General features: G+C 27.0%; 1 protein-coding gene across 1 annotated transcript in view; it reads right to left on the bottom strand.

The window, feature by feature from the left end:
- LOC112597854 (FMRFamide receptor-like) overlaps nt 1-15,474 on the bottom strand; it is a gene marked incomplete at its 5' end in the record, with an annotated part of 36,051 nt that extends 20,577 nt beyond the window's left edge. Inside the window, one exon of the mRNA XM_025344090.1 lies at nt 15,132-15,474. Within this exon, the coding sequence (XP_025199875.1) occupies nt 15,132-15,474 (343 nt within the window). The remainder of the gene's footprint in view (nt 1-15,131) is intronic.
- Nucleotides 15,475-17,859: the final 2,385 nt, after the last annotated feature.

Raw genomic sequence — 17,859 nt, 5'->3', positions numbered from 1 at the left:
TATGATATTTAACCCATGTAAGATTGTTAAATATTGAAATCATTAATCAATGTTAAAAATAAAAGAGGAAAGTAGATAACCACTCTTCTGTACAAATGTTGAGCGACCCTCGTCACTGGGTAAGTCATTTTAGTTAGATAGTGTAATATTAGTGTTCAATTTAAATTTAATGATAAATCATTGAATACGAAAAAAAATTCTAAGCAAAAACGGTCAACCTATATTTTTTGATATTGCTATTAAATTAATTTATATGACTGTTAATATAAAAATATTTCTGTTAAAAAAACATTGCATATACTTTAATATATTATATATTTATTATTTATATAAAATAAACATTATTATAAGTCATATTTATAAGGTAGTACGGTCGATATTCTGTTTTTTATGGATCAAATTAATATTTTAATACAGTTTACTGTGATGACACACTGAAAGAGACTAGTCCATAATCTTAGATCTTATGTATAAAATAATTTTAAGCACAATGCGAACATTAGAATTTTTGTTTACCGTTACACTTTTATTTTAGTATTGTACTGTATAGTACTAACTATAATAGCTGAGTGTATAGATTACAAATGATTTACTGAACACCTTCAAATATAAAAAGCACAGTAACTTTTTTCGTGCACTTTTACATCCTCAAGAGATTTTACACTGTTGAGAAGAGATTAATTTTTTTACAAAAGTAATTATTATAAATTATCAAAAATGTATGCGTTATTTAAGTATCTTTTGATATATTGGTGATGTCGTGCTCGAATTGTATTATGTGCACTCGCAAGATAACCAACATTGAATCTAGAAAATGTTACTTGGGGTATTAATTTTTTGCTGTGCTATATTAAATAATGGACCTATTATTTAGTATACATCTATACGAAACACCTCGCTGTTTAGTTCATATTTACACAACAAACAATAATTTAACTAAGCATTATTCTGTAGAGGAGATTCAAATAACCCTTTCACTGCTATGGACGTATCATTATTTCGTGCGCAAATATGCCGTTGAATTGTTTTCTACTGCAATCATAGTCCGTAAATAACATATAATGGATGTAGTACGTAATATTATATTCCCTTGTTTCGTACAAAAAATTAGCTTGGTGATTATATTAAGAAACATAGAAAAAAAAATTGACGAATTTAATAGTAAAAAAAAGTTTCTATGTTTATTTTGGTAGTATTTTAACTTATTATCATGGTTAATGCTGATTTTTACTTTTCAGTAATTACAATAATATGTATTCTATTCTATGGTTTCATTTAATCAGTTAATATTTAATAGTATTGAAAGTAAATACTGTTTAATATGAGGTCCTTCTACATTTAATTTATATGTAGGTTTGAAATATATTTTTATAAAATGTTGTCTATCTGATGACGACGTATTACAATATTGAATGCGACTTTAATTGATAATTGATTCAGATGATAAGTTTATTAATACAATTTAATTATTTAAATAAAATAACTACAAAAAGTTGATACTTACGTATTTCTTTTTTTAGTTTTTTTTATTATTTCAAAAATACTTTGATTTTTGGTCATTTGCCTTCATAAATTTACTTATGATTCTTAAGTAATAGTATTGAATACATAAAATAAATGTATACAATTGTACTAAAATAGTTTTGTAAAAATTTATCAATGCAATCTATTGTTAATTTTGCTGAGCCTTATTCTGAAGAGAAAATTAAAATTTAACTAAAACCATTACAAAAAAACTCATGATATAACAGAAAATGTATATCCTTTAACTTTACCAATATACATACTTATATTTAGGAGAATGCTTCGATACGATACCCAAAATCAGAAACACATCAAATTATAAAAGATTATAAAAAAAATTAAAATTATATAATTATTTAATTGTATAAATAAATGAAAAAAAAGTTATTAACTAATTAAAACAATTATTAACTTACAGAATAATAAGTTAAAAAAAAAAAAAAAAAAAAATAAAGCATAAACATGTAATATAATTAATATAATTTTATTATTTTAGAAACATTAACCTTAACTTCATAGTTATAAATTTTGAGTTTATCGACTTAGGAAAAGAAAATAATATTATCATTTGAGGAGTTCAAGAAATAAAAATATGGATACAATTACTAAACTTAAAATGATGGATCTCTGGTACTCTAAAAAAATAGGCCAATAACGAAAGCTGCACAGTTAGAGCTAGAGTATGGTGATATAAATTGTATGTTTTTTTTTACATAAATGTCCCTGGCTCGCTCAAAATACGCGGTTTGGGCCATAAAAATTTACATACCCTAAATGCCAATTATATTAACCACAGACTATCCTACAACAAACATACATTTATAGTCCCACTAGGTAACATATTTTATTACGTACAACGGCAATAACAGTTTATAATCTACACCAACGATGGTTAAATGCGCACGCAGTTTATGATATAAAAATGATAACTTATGATAATATTCTAAATACTCATCTGATATTCAACGATTTTACTGCCATTGTATGTTATACATTTCACTTTAATAGTTTCACAAGATCCTAAGATTTGTACCAAGTAATGCATATTATATTTTGTACCTACACTATCTATGTTAAACAAATACTGTAGTAATAGTACACTAAAAACGAAATTCAACAGATGTTAATGTTTTTGATATTGTAGTATTAATACGTTTGAACGAAACAACGCATTTTTATAGGTGTTATAATCTTGGAGGTTTTTAAATTGCGTAGGTATGTTTAAAAGCTTGATCTCGTGGAAATGGCATCGTTGCACGAAAATTGTTGGTAAAAGCGTACCTACGGAATCGTGTGCCTAAAAATATGCATATGATTACGTTCGTCGAACGTCAGAGACCCGTATAGAATGTAAGTCAAACTCCATATTTTTTAAATTTATAAACACGACTAAAAAACGAAAACAAATAAAAAAAACTGGGTTCTAATAATTAAAACCATCGTTGTCCGTGTTTTATAAAAAGCCGCGTAAAATTTTCTAAAAAAAAAAAATAAATATTTTTATGGATAGATAAAAAAAAAAAAAAAATAAAAAAAATAACGACTAACGTCATCCGAAGACTAATGCGTCGACGGTTCCGAACGACATTCGGACTACGGCCGCGGAGGGTCGGCCGATCATCAAATGTTCCGAACGACGTTCGGACTACGGCCGATCATCAAATACACGCGGGACCGACCACGGTACCGATGTACAGCCACCGCTACGACATCGTGGCTGCGGTAGCGATGGCCGACTGGACCGACGGCCGTTTACAAAACGATACGGCCGAACAGGTCCGCGGCCGCGGATGGGCGGCGTTCGCCGTCGCTCTGGTGCAGGCCACGTTCAGAAGGGTAGAACCCGATTGCGTACGGTTTGCCATTTGGAGAACACGGTTGCGTATGTTTAAAACAACACGATTGCAACGTTGCCAAATCTAGAAATATACAAAAAGTTCACCGTGTGCACGCACAACGTACTCGTATACATATGTTTCAATGATCTGCAGTATAAAAGTAAGTTCAAAAATATAATATAAGAAATAATATAAATCACGTAAACGTATAAAAATTAAAACAAATGTTTTCCGCCGCGATAAATAGAGCCAGTTTCAGATAGACGCGTTATAATATTTTTGTCAATTTCACACTGATCATACATTTCAATTGAAGCTTTAATCCGTTTTAAATCAGACGGAGCCATATTTTTACTCGCGATTTTCTCTATTGTATTTAAAATATGACCGTGCTCACCCGACATTGATAATACTTTTGAACGGTTACTGTCTGATAACAAACCGACATCATAACACGTTTTATGCGCGCGCAACCGTTTAACTTGCCCGTCTTTTCGTTGTATTATAAAACGATATTTGTTTGTACCGACCAATGCCAAGTCTTTGCCTCGTTCCGACGTAATGATTTGTACAGTTTCATTTTCCATCTTAAATTACACAATTATACTACACTCATACTGCTTATTATGCTACTCTCAGAACGTTCGTCGGTCATCTAATAAAATGTACAGCGGTTATGAGTGCAGGTGTAAACTTTTATTAAACTTTCGTCTACACGTGACTTTTGGCCAGCGTGACAACGTTGCACAAAAATAACACACGCAATCGTGTTATGAAAAAGGTTGAAAAAGGTACCGCCGATAAGCAGCGTACGCAATCGTATTCCACCCGTTCAGAACGCCTTCAGAACAGCCTGTCGGTGACGGCGACCACGGACAGCAGAACACTCATCGACGACACGGCGGCCCATGCCAACTGCATCGTCTCGTCCCATATCAGTTGCAGGGCCCAGCGGAAGTCGCCCATAGGGCTCGTCGCGTGCCACGCGTCTTTTACCGTCGTCGAATCTACGAGCTTTTTTTTTATGCTCTTACGAAAGTCCGATATGTTCGCCTGTTGAATTATCACACGCAGAGGTGAACAAATAAAATACAGTGGGCGGGGGAGGGGGTTCAAAACGGAGATGCGCGTTTTTCGTGACGGTTAAACTGCAACGCGTATCCCGAGAAACGCGACGCGAAAAAAGTAATGCTGCAACGACCGGCATTAAAAAATCGCAATATTTAACACAGTACTATCGTACTATACCGATTGTGTGGGCGTTGCTCTCGACAGAGTAAATAGAATTGCGGAGCGGACTTATACTCCGTCTTAAATGCCGTTAAACGTAAACTATGGGCACGCGTTTTTAATACGGTCATTTGGACGACGGGCTTGACCGAATATGGAGTACAGGTCTAAAATGTAATGCACCCAATCATTATTATTTTGTTTTCTGTGATCATCAATGTCAACCCCATACAAACAAGACAATATTTGTTTTTCGTAAGCCAACAAATACACCCGTGATCCCCTCTTTAAAATGCGATTTTTTTTTTAAATCCACTTTCATTGCACTCTATACCGTGAAAAATTTCAGTCTTTATAGTGTTAGATGTACCTACTTTGATTATAAATCAATCAGCCAAGACTTTTTCTTTTATGTATAACAGATCGATGTAAGTATATTTTTTACATATGCTTTTATTATAATGCAATAATAAATTGTAATTACTATTTTAATTTAAATTTCTGTAACCAATGACAGCGCTATACAAACAAAAAATAATATTTGTTTTTTATAAGCAGATAAGTCCCTTTGTGAGTTCCTCTTTAAAATGCAAAATTCGAAATGCACATCACTGGATACAAGATTATTCTGTACATATTTCAAAACCATGATATGAATCTGATGTTTACTTCCATATTAAAAAAAAAACTTATGACGTTTTATTTATCCCTTTTTTACTTGACTAGAGTATTTACAAACGTTTGGAAAAAAGTCTTCTATTTCTTTAATTATTAAAAAATCTGTTGAGAATACTGCTATAAAATAATATGAGAAGTTATTAGCCAGTTTATTAATTTTCAATTATACCAAGATTGTTAACCTTATTATTTCAAATGTATTAATCAATAATATACATCCCTCCCAGCCATAGCACTTTTTAGCGAAACATCTAATTTCTATACCTATTTATTGTTCATAATTTAGTTATCTATTTGATAAATGCTTTAAAATCTAAAATTTAGAATACTGTAATCAATTTTATGATAACTATACATACTTATTGAAGTATTTTGATAGAGTAGACTTATTTATTTCTCTCGGTCGCATCGATCTTAAATCTGTACGGTTTTTACGAATTTATAAAATATACCATTTTGATTAACTTTTACTGAAGGTTGTATATCGTTTGGACGAGAACAGTATTTTGTTCGAGCAACTAAGTTGACAAGACTTTATTACATCGTGAGATTTTGACAAGAGATAAGAAGAGTAATATTGTTCATATCCTAAACATAACACACTTGATACAAGTGGAAGTTCAGATATTCCTTTTGTTTTGAAAAGATTACAGTCCCCACGTGTTGCCCTAGTGTGAAACTGACGTTATTACGTGAATAATAAATTAAATTGAGTTGAATAAACACATGTATCAATTTCGTATAATACATTAATTATATATTATCGCTATGATGTTGCACTTATGTTATTATATTATTTTGATTACATAACATTTTAAGTTTATATATTTTAGAAAAAAATGACTGAAATGAGTTTATCACCCCACACAAATAATAGATTCTTAGTAGGTATGTAGTATAGTATTTCATATACACTTATATAAATACTACAAACCTAATATTTGTTTGTTTAAATGAGTTACTCGTATTTTTCGAATAAATGTTAACGGTTTATATTTATAACAAATTATTATAAGTAAAACATTATAATTTGTTTTGAATTATTGCAATTATATTTTTTAAATATCATCATAGTTTAATTTAACATTTTAAAATGTATAAAGAAGATTTTTATCCTTTTTTAATGCCAAGTATTTAATTTAGATATTTTTAAATATATCTACTAGTGTAGTCATAGAGCGATTTAAAAAAATATATTATCTAATAGCTAATGTCTATTATGTATTTAAAACTATATTTATTGCCTCTTTAAAAAAAAATTGTATTTACCACTCCGTAATTTGTTATTTCTTTAGTTCTATGTTTGAGTATTATACAAAAATTTGGATCAATATATAAAATAATAGGTGTACCAACCAGTATACTTTAGGGAAAAATTTTTTGATGACTTAACAAGAATGTTTAATCATGTTGTTGCTTGATATTTTGTGCCAATTCAATTTAAACTTCATTGAGTGTAACTACTGTTCATACAAAACACTTCCGTCTATTTAAAAACATATAAGCGATGGAAAAGTATTTAAAAAAGTGAATTCCGTCTTTAGTTTATTTACACATTTATTTTTACAAGATAACGATTTTTTTTTTAATTTTTTTTGAAAAGTTTTTAAATAGTATTCATACAGTCACAGTGTATGTTATTAAAGCTTGTCTTGAAAGTTTTCAATAAAAACATTTCGATTTTGATTAATATTGATGTGTAGTTTACTAGAGCGTATAACCATCAGTATAAAATTAATTGAGTTATGGTAATCACTTTAGTTTTATAAAGTTTGCATTATTTAAAAGAAATACAAGATAAATAATCGTATTCTAGCCTCCAGTTAGTGTATTAATTTTCTTTAGAATTTTCCGAAATTTCAACATATTAGTTATATTAGTAATATATTTAAATATATTGATATATCAGCCGATGAGCTATATATATCTGTTTATAATACCTGTTCATTATTATTATTTTTTAACGGCTGGAGCAAAAAAAAAAACGATATTATTTCACCTAAAGTTTTGGAATATTGCCAACTTAGACATCTGAAGATAAGTCTTTATTTTTATAAAAAAAAAATAATATTTTCTTGCTATTGCCATAAATTCGTCGATTCCTCTTGGACAACAAACGTTATACTCGTGAGACTTTGTACAAACATTCCAATTTTGACGTGGACGTATTGGTATATACATATATATATATATTATAGTTGTATTTGTTTATAGATACTTGTTAAGAGATCCGAATGTAAACTTTTGGATGACGGCGAAAAGATGAAATTATAATGAAAAATACACACTTGTATTTATTATTAAATAATATAATATAATACCTACTCACGGGAGGAATGTGCTTGGAGAGACACAATTAGTACGTACACATTTTATACAATTTTAAGACTCCCTACTGGGTGCATACCGCCAAAGACAACGGTTTAACATATAAATTCGTAGTGCGCATAAACACACATCTAACTTATAACCTACCTAAATGCCTAACAAACGTTATTCCATGTAAAGTTTAAAGTTAACAAACTCAAAAAAGGACCTACACAAGATAATCCATTCAAGTGTTTAAATTCATTATTTCTAAGGATTTTATTTTATTGTAATTATTTTTTTACATTATTTGATATCATTGCAAAAAAATATCTTTATCGTTATTATTTTTTAATGATTTTATTTATTGAATGATAACATTTATTTTTAATTTTATATTACAAGTTATACGTTTAGAAATTAGAACTAAATTTAGATGAACACAGAGGTACCCTTCGAAATGTTGATTTACTACTCATTTAAACTTTAAATGCATATATAACTATAATTAAATACTCGTTTGAAATTCAATTTTTATGTGTCAAAATAATCCAAATAAAATATAATTATATTATACTTCGGAATATGAAATTAAAAATGTGCGGTGTTATTCAAAAAGTAAAAAACTTTAAAAGTTATGATGATGAAAAATCGAAAATTTTTTTTTTTAAATGTTTTTTAATAAAATTAAATGATATAATAATATAAAATATTTTCGTAAAAAATTAAAAATGTTGAAATAATGAGTAGTGTAAACATTTAAATGTTTGTAGTGATTAGTGATTATTAATAACTAAACACCATGTACTTAGCATTCATGCATCGCATTCTTTGTTGTATCCTGATGTATTTATACCTGAGTTAGACCTCGTTCACCCAAAAATGACCTTTCTATTTTCACCTAAATTTTTTAAAACTATTTTCCTTTTTTGTCCAAAAATAGTATAGCACTTTTTGACTACATTTTTTTCAATACATACTTTGCTAAACACTTAAGTACTTTAAATTATTTATTAATAAATTACAAATTTGATACTATATTTTAACGATTTATATATCTATATAAACATTTTTTTTGAACTTATAACATTCTTAACACATTATTGTAAAAAATGATAAATACTTACTAATGTACAAATACACAATACATTTTTTTAGAGTAATAAAAGCCGCCTTCTCTCTAGGTAATACTAAATGGTTTTTAAGCTAATTTACATTAATAAACAATAAAGTGTTCCCCAATAAGTGTGTATTATTATTATGTGGTCAAAAAGTGCTATGATTTTTTTTAGGCGAAAAGTAGTTTTAAAATATTTGGGTGAAAAGAAACGTGGGTGAAAAGCGAAAAGAGTCCCGCCCAAGCATACCTATATATCCATATTATATATATATATATAAGTATGGTATCTATATCGTTTTCTTTTTCGCTGACTACTGTAGTTCGTGCGCGTTTAGACCGATATGTGCATATCAAGAAAATAGTTAAGTGCTGAACTTTAAACCATGCAGAAGAGTTGTCACGAAAACTTGCGACATGTGCCATGTATAATAATAAATGTTGACGGGCCGAACAATGAAGTATGTACAATATTGCGTAAGTACCTTGTACGGGGGAGGAACTTGCAATGCAATTGTGTACGTGTGTATGTGTGTGTGCAACTAAATAACATAATGTTGCAAGCTTCGGCGCGGAATTAATATATCGCCATTACTACGTTTCCGAAACACCAACCCCGCGTTGGTGCCAACGTTCCAACTAAATCTGTCTTGTGTAGATGTGTATGTGCATACGCAACGTTCCATATGACCGGTTTTTCATATTACATAATATTACGTCGACTTCTATGTAGAATAACATATTATACCACAACGACTTGAGGACTTGTTTTCGCACAGCTCGACTTGGTTGACTTCGGTTTACGGCACTATCCATCCAGCAAACTTGCGCGGTAATATTCGATATTATGTATACTTCGTACATTTTAATATTACGTATATGACGTTCATTTGTCGTGCAGTGCATATGCTATAATACATGTACGACAGATTAACGAAGCGCCGTAACGAGACTAATACAATACTCACTTCTTATCGGTTTCTTTGTGATAAGATAATCGATGTCTGAAATTCAAATTTAATGCTACAAAATTATTGCATATTTATACGATGGATAAAATCAAAAACGTTAGGACAATCATTTCGAATTAAAAAAAAGGCGAGAAAATCGGTGGTTCTGATTTGTCGTACAGTATATTTTGTCGAATAAATAACTGTTACGGATATGTTAAATTTGAATTCAATGATATATTAATTTAAATGAATAGCGATTCTAAGGAAAAGCTGTTAGTGAGCCTTCGATATGTCATCTTATATTTATATTATTATTAGATAATTTTTTTTTTTTTAATATTAGTATTACGCTAGATTGATGTATTGGTTTCGAAAACAATTTATATATTATATTTTAAAACAATATAATATTATATTTATATCGTTTATAATAATTGTTATTAATTTTTGAGTTAATACCGCATTAGCCTAGAATAATGGTGTGAATATAGATAATAACTTAAAATTAATCTAAATGTGTTTAAAATATCTTAGTGTATTTGTATTTTAAAGATGTAATGATATACATATAATTTTCAAAATCCTTTATATAATATTTTGAATTATAACAAAGTAGTTTAAATTCTTCATTTAAACAACTAATTTTGTTTTAATTAAAATTATCATGAAAAAAAAAAAATTATACTACTATATTATATTTTTAGATTTTTTTGGTTTTATTATGAGCTACTTATACGAAAAATTTTATTAATTTTTTAACTCTTCGATATAAAAATAAGACATTTTATAAACAATTTACAAATTTTCGTGAATTTGACGAATTTTATAAAAATCTAAACATAAAACATTAATAAAAATAAATACAGCATATGTATTTTAAATAATTTTATAAAAATATGTAAAAAGAACTTTTGTGGGGTTTTGTTATAAAAATTTTCAAACTTTTTGACGAGGGAAAATTTTTAATGGACATTTATAAAAACAAAACTATAAAATTTAAAAATGTTTGAATGTTATAAATAACTCAAAAAAGGTAAAAATATTTTAAAATACAATCATATACCATAGAATGTAATCAAATAAAAAATTGATGACATTTCAAAGTATATTCGGTTGTTTATTTTTGAATAACAATCAAATATCGAAAATCGTTTGAAGAGAAATATTTATAATATGCACTAATAAGTAAATCCCACATAGTATCTACGTCATCGTAGTTTTAACTTCAAACGTCCATAAAGAATTTATTTTTCTCGGAAAATTTTTTTTTTTATTTGGGGAGCAAAATGCATTAAAAATCTTGTATAAAATTGTCAAGTCATAAATAAAAACAGAATTTTTTTTATGAATATCTAATTATAAAATAATTTAAACATTTTCAAGATTTTACGAATTTCTTCAAAATTCTAAATGTAAATTCGTATACAGTTTTGTATGACTTTTCTCGATATTTTTTAAAAGGCAAATGAAAAATTTATGAGGAATCTTATATTATATTTTCAAATATTTTGACTTGGCGAAAATTTTTTACTAACATTAAACTTATTATGTAAGATAAAAACAAAACTAAAACAAAATAAATGTTTTAATTATCTATCAATAGCTTCAAAATATTCAAAATTTTGTAAATATAAAAATTTAGTAAAATATTAAAGTAGCTATAGTTATTCGTTTTTGAGTTCTGCAAAAAAAAAAAACGATTTTGTCAAAAAATAGTTTCACTTAATAATCCTTCAGATTTTCTTTAATTTACTTGTGTTTTTCAAATTAATCTTGATCTCTCAAAATTACAACTAGATCTTATCGTGTATATACACACGCAAATATATATAGTATGTTTAATTCAATTTTGTGCTTTCAAGTTTCTATACAATTAGTATGTAGGTATTTCATCCCGGTTTTATTTTAAAATCTTACTAAATTTGTTTTTAGTCTTCAAAAGATTTACTAAATCTTTAGTGTGAAATAATATTTTAAAGTATGAGGAAAATTAAGTGTTTTTATTAAAAAAATATAGAAAAGCAATTAGTAACTACCACTAACTATATCAGTTAGCTATATAATGTGAAATTCATAACTTGTAATTTTTTCTCCGTTATATTATTATTTATTTCTCATAATATGCCAGTATAGTTTTGTATTAGTAATTTAAGTTAATCGAAATCATGTTTCCAATCATGGACACAATCTCGGGGATATCACAAAGAACAAATTTATGTCATTGTAATTATTTTAATGATATAATGAACGTATTTTTCAACTTATTTAATCGCATTTGAATTTAATGTAAATTGTTTTTCCATGATATTGTGACAATAAATGTATAAAATAAAAAATTCAATCAAGAGATTAAAATAATTTGAAACTTGGTTTTTATACATTTTATTATTGTTTAGGAAAATAAATAATGATAATTTTCATATTTAAATATAAAATATACATTTTTAGTTATTCACACTTCAGTTTTGACACTTGTAGAAAAATAAAGTGGATGCTACTCTAAAAATTACCTAACATAAATAATACAACAACGTTGTTCATGATATTTAATTACTAGTTATGTTTTTTTGTTTTTGTTTTTTTTTTTTTTTAGAAAATATTACAATCTGTATACATTAAATGCAATAAATATATTTTTAACACAAAATATATATATACAAGAGATGAATAACATGAAAGAACAAGGAGTCCATTGACAACATGTCGAAAAAATGAGGGTAAGGTATAAGAAAACTAAGCTGAGTTTAGAGTAGGTTTCTAGCCCAGTTTAATTTAAGTCGATGTAAGGGATTAATAGGGTTAGAAGGATTATAAAGATAGAATATTAAAGGGTTAAGATGGTTTTGAGTGTCATTGTGGAATTTATCGAAATAGCAAGAAGCAAGTTCAGGAAGTGTTTGCGCTCTTAAGTCTTTGTGGAGATTGTGGATACTGATATATTATAGAGCATCTATTCTTATGCATAGGTTAATTGATTGGAAGGATTGTAGATAAGAAATAGGAAGAAAAAATAAGAAAAATGAGTTTAATAAATAGAATGGTTTTTAGTACGACTATGTTTAAGCAATTAAACCATTTTTTCAATTAATCTTATATGTTACAATTTAATAATAAATTAATAGGATCTTTCTCCAAATATATCAACAAAATCAATACATTTTATTGTTGTTTTGTGCAATGAAATTAATACAAAGTTGTCGGTGTTTAAAATTAAATTTGTTATTTAAATTGAAATCATTTAAATGCTAATTAAAAATAAAGTTTTTAAACGTTTGCTACAATATTATTATTATTATTTTTTAAATTTTAGCATTTTATAAACTAATATATTAAAAAAATATATTACTCATAAAACAACACCAAAAATATTATTTTTGAAAAATAATTTTCATTTTTATAGTTACAATACAAGTATATCATTAGTTTTAAGAAAATTTCCTATTTACAATCAAAAAAACACGACAAATATTTTTTAATACTGATCGTAATTGAATGTTTAAATTGAATAATATTATGAAGAATTATGTTGATGTATTTAAATTACTTTATTAACATAATACAAATTTAAGATATTTTTAATTTTTGTTAAAGTTAATAATTTGTTATTGTAAAAAAAATTCTTAACAACATTTTTAGGTTAATATTTAACTTATTATAAAATAATTACAATGTGATAATTAAAAAAAAAAGAGAAAACAGAAAAGTAAATTAATAACGGCAGGTATATTAATAAATAGTTAATGGTAGTCTTTAAGAATTGAAATGATGTATAGTAGTACGGTATAATCAAGTTTGTATTAATACTCATCATATGGATATTTTCCGTTTATATAATAAATATCAAATTCAATGTGACATAATACAAATTTCATATTGAAATTTATAAATATTTCTATTTTACGTGAATCCCGCACTATGTACGATTTTTATATTATATTAAATTCATGTCGTTTACAAAGCTTATACCGCGTTTTTATTCTAGAGAAAGTAATTTTAGTACTTTGAGTTGTTTTTCTTTATAAATACTATTTACCGGCATTTCCCTCGAGAATACTTCAAAACGCCAGAATATTGCTAGTGTTAATAGTTTCGTAGTCGGCTTTTGCGAAATAGCGGAATCACTGTAAAAAGCATATTGATGCTTCTTTTGAGTCGTCCATAGCAGACATTTTCACTGTGCGTGTTACAATAAGAAGTGTCCATTTATTTTTACACCTTTATTGCTTACGACTTACACGATTTATTGTACTCGAAGACTTGCATCTCCACTAGAAAGTCTTTTAAAAGGGTATGCGGTCGTTCTCATGAGTCTATATGCCAAGGCCTATTAATTTTGTTTTTTCAAATAAAAAAAAAAAAATCACGAAGGGTCAAGTCTTTATTCAAGATTCATCGTCAATAGACGTGTTGATTAAGAGCGCGTGACTGGTACTGAAGCATCGACAAATATCTCTCTCTTCTACTATAGTTACTTACAAAAGAGGCGTGTTACTGGAAAAAAATTAAGAATATTTTTTTTTTATGGTTTGGGTCTTTTGTTGAAGATTATTCGAAACCTTTATCCAAAAGAACCCAATCGAACTTTCCATGGTATACCCGCGACATAAAATAATGAGCTTATGAACTTTTTAAACGAAGGTTTCAGTTTGTCCGGCTTCCAATTTTTCGGTAAATTAAACAATGCGCAGAAATCATCTTTTCTATCCTCTTATCCATGCGAACCATACGTCATACAATTTATCCAGGATACTCATATAATGTAACGTTGTAAGCGCTTTAGGCAACTTTATCCCAAGAGACCATACAGTATTGAAAATAATATTCTTTTGTAGATTCTCATTCATAGATAAAATACGCGAATTCATTTAACGATTAAGATAACAATTAAGAATTAAATTTTCATCTTATTTTAATACGTTCATTATTCTACACTTTTTATTAATTGCATTGTGAATCTTGATACCGAATACTAATTTTCGATTGTACACACACTTTATTATAGAATATACAATTTGTATTAAAAACTAGTTTCACGGATAGATAATAATTGCTTAAAGAATAAAAAAAATTACCATAAAAACATTAAAAAATGGTGCTAAGACTTTTTACAGTTTAGTTTTAGAGAAAAAAGTTTGAGTCCATAATAATATATAGCCTTTATTCACATTTTGAAATTATTGATATACTGTACTAAGTTTACCAGTTGTACCTCGTTACAAGACATTATTTCTAAATTTTAGAGAGCAATGAAAAAATTATATTTCTTGTATTTTTTTTTTTTTTTTTTTATGTGGGGAGTATGTACGAATAATACAATAATAATATTGATAAATTATCAAAGAATAAATTATATGGCACAGTAAAAACATTTTAGAAAACAAGAATGTTACTTTGAGAACGCCTTGATATACACATAAGTGTAAAGTAAGTGCCTCAATTTTCAATTATTTCATATAATTATATATAGGAAGATTATATACTTACTAGCAGCGTCAGTAAGCCAAAGCCCGTAAGGATACCATTTCCAATAAATATAGTAATCAGCTTCAACAATCCATGGATAGTTTTCAAAGGATATGGTAAACACAAATAGTAAATAAAACAAGTCAGATACAGCCAAGGCAGTCAGATATGTGCTGGTGGAGCTTTTCATCGGTTCCCTGGTAAGTACAACAACGGATAGCATGTTACCCACCACGCCCACGGCCACAACAGCTGGTAGCAATGCCTGTTGTGCCCAAAAGTGCACTGCTTTTCGGAAGTAACAATACTTCTGATCTTGTACGATTAGTTCAAGGCAATTCTCCATGGTTATTAGAGTCTGCGAAAAAAATTTAATATCATGCAATATTATTATATGAGTATTACGAGAAAAACGTATTTAAATCTTGGAATCATCAATATTAAAAAGAAAAATGTTTTTTATAATAATATTATACACGTATCTCTTACCACACGGCGTGGTAGATAGGCAATTAAGGTACGTGTGTTCATTTTTTCAGTATTTTATCAGTTTAATAAAATTATATTATTATAGTTAATAGTATCGTTTATTGAATAAAAGAACATTTTTGCATTAAAATTAATGCATTTATTACATACAATTATTTAGAGTAAATATGAAAAATTATGCTGAATTAAATTATTGACAGTTTACACGTAATTTATCAATCTAAACAGAAATTCTGGAATCATTAATATTAATAGAAGATTAGGTTATAATCATTTACAAATGTTTACAATTTTATTTTCAAAAATAATTATATAATTCTGAAGCTTATTATTTTATCCTGTAAGTATTATTATGAACTTCGTGTACAGAATATTAAGCTATATACAACAAATCATATACTGAATACAATTTTCGAGTAGATAGTATAATAGTATTTAAGTACTTAAAAGATTATAAATAAACTATAAATAATATATTTTTTACGACTTTATTTTTTGGTTATTTATCATAACACATCACTATCCAAAATAGATCAGCAAATTGTGTATCATACAATCCTGATTATTCTTCATGTCCTTTTATAATGTTTTGTCTCGTATGAAATCTTTTATACATTTGTTGGTACTTAGTATGTTTAGGTACTTAAATCGTTTTTATCAGATACCACCAGAAAAAATTTGGATACTATGACAATAGATAATTTACATACCGGAAATTGGGTCGGTTTGATGCTTTAGCTAAAACTTGTTTATGTGTTAAAAGGTTAGCGATAAAAAAGACAAGATCTAAAAGATGTTTATTCTTGTCAAAGAGTATAAACTTAAAAATGCATTCCACTTTTGTAACCATCATTTTAAATGGATTATCGAACATCTGATAGAATTTCAATCGATTTTTATTTTTTGTTCTTCGAAGCATTATCTGATACACTAAACCTAACATCTTTTTATAGAATTAAAGCCTATACATACGTACCACAAGATGTAACATATTATATTAATCTTTATTGGTCATCGTTTTATTTTTTTTTATACATCACATTAAAATTTGATTTTTATAATGCAACTATTTTCGTTAAAACACTGTAAATCGCTAAAAATACACTCAAGTACACCATCTCAGCTCATAATTATTGTTTTTCATATGTAATCATTTATTATTAAAACTATAGAAATGTATAAATGTTGATTATATGTTATGTATACGATTAAAACCAAGTTTAACACATAGATTATAAAATAGTATAGTTTATCGCATAGATACTCGTAAATACAATATAACAGTGACCTACTTAATGGTGAATTATTAAATTACTAGTAATTCGAAGCTTATTATACAGCAGAGGGACTTCTCTGATTTTTTCATCATATTTATGTTAATCGTAATAACCATAAAAACTACCGAGAGATTTGAAAAATCACCTTTCATAAAACTACTGTAATAAAAAAAATCATTTTTTTTTTTTATTACACATTAATTATTAATAATTAATCAGTAAACGAGCAATTATTAATTAATAAATATTTTAGTAGTATGTATTGCAATAATTATAACTTGAAAAAAATAATAATATACTATTGTTTTTTATTTTTTTTATTTTGATATTGTGGTTGTTTGAACAAGAATACGTTTATTAATCGTACCTAATACTCAGGCTTAAATAATAGTCACGCGTTTAGATTATTATAGTTAGATTTCAAAAGTATGGGTACCTACTGTGCTATTAAAGCATTATTTATATTGTAGTTGTCTCAATAATATACTCTAAGACTATTCTGAGTATTCTGACCAATTAATATACAGTGTAATACACCTTTCTTAGTGTTCAAGTCTAACAGACCATTAACAAGAGATACATTTAATTCTAAGATTTGAGATTTTCGCATAAATTAATTTTTTCACGATTGGCGTCCGTGATTATCATTGTTTTTACTGAATGCTATGTTGTCCACATGACTAATAATTTAAAAAATCGCGAGATTAACGTGAATTGAAATTTCGTACTAGATATAATAAATTAATTCTATTAATATTACCATGTTTCAGTGTAATTATTACTTAGTAAATAATAATAATAATAATAATATCTTTAAATATGTGTAAAATCAATTTAATTTGGGTTAAAAATAACTTTTTTTTTTTTTAATAAATGTATTAACATTTAATTTTTATACTTCTATACTATGCGAGCTAAAATTTTATCATTACCTTACTGATAATGGTTGTGTTCAAAGACCTACATATATTACTATTAAAATT

Source organism: Melanaphis sacchari, unplaced genomic scaffold, assembly GCF_002803265.2.
Source record: "Melanaphis sacchari strain LSU unplaced genomic scaffold, SCAv2.0 Contig43_pilon_pilon, whole genome shotgun sequence".
Classification (NCBI taxonomy): Eukaryota; Metazoa; Arthropoda; class Insecta; order Hemiptera; family Aphididae; genus Melanaphis; species Melanaphis sacchari.
This window is presented reverse-complemented; position numbering and strand designations above follow the sequence as displayed.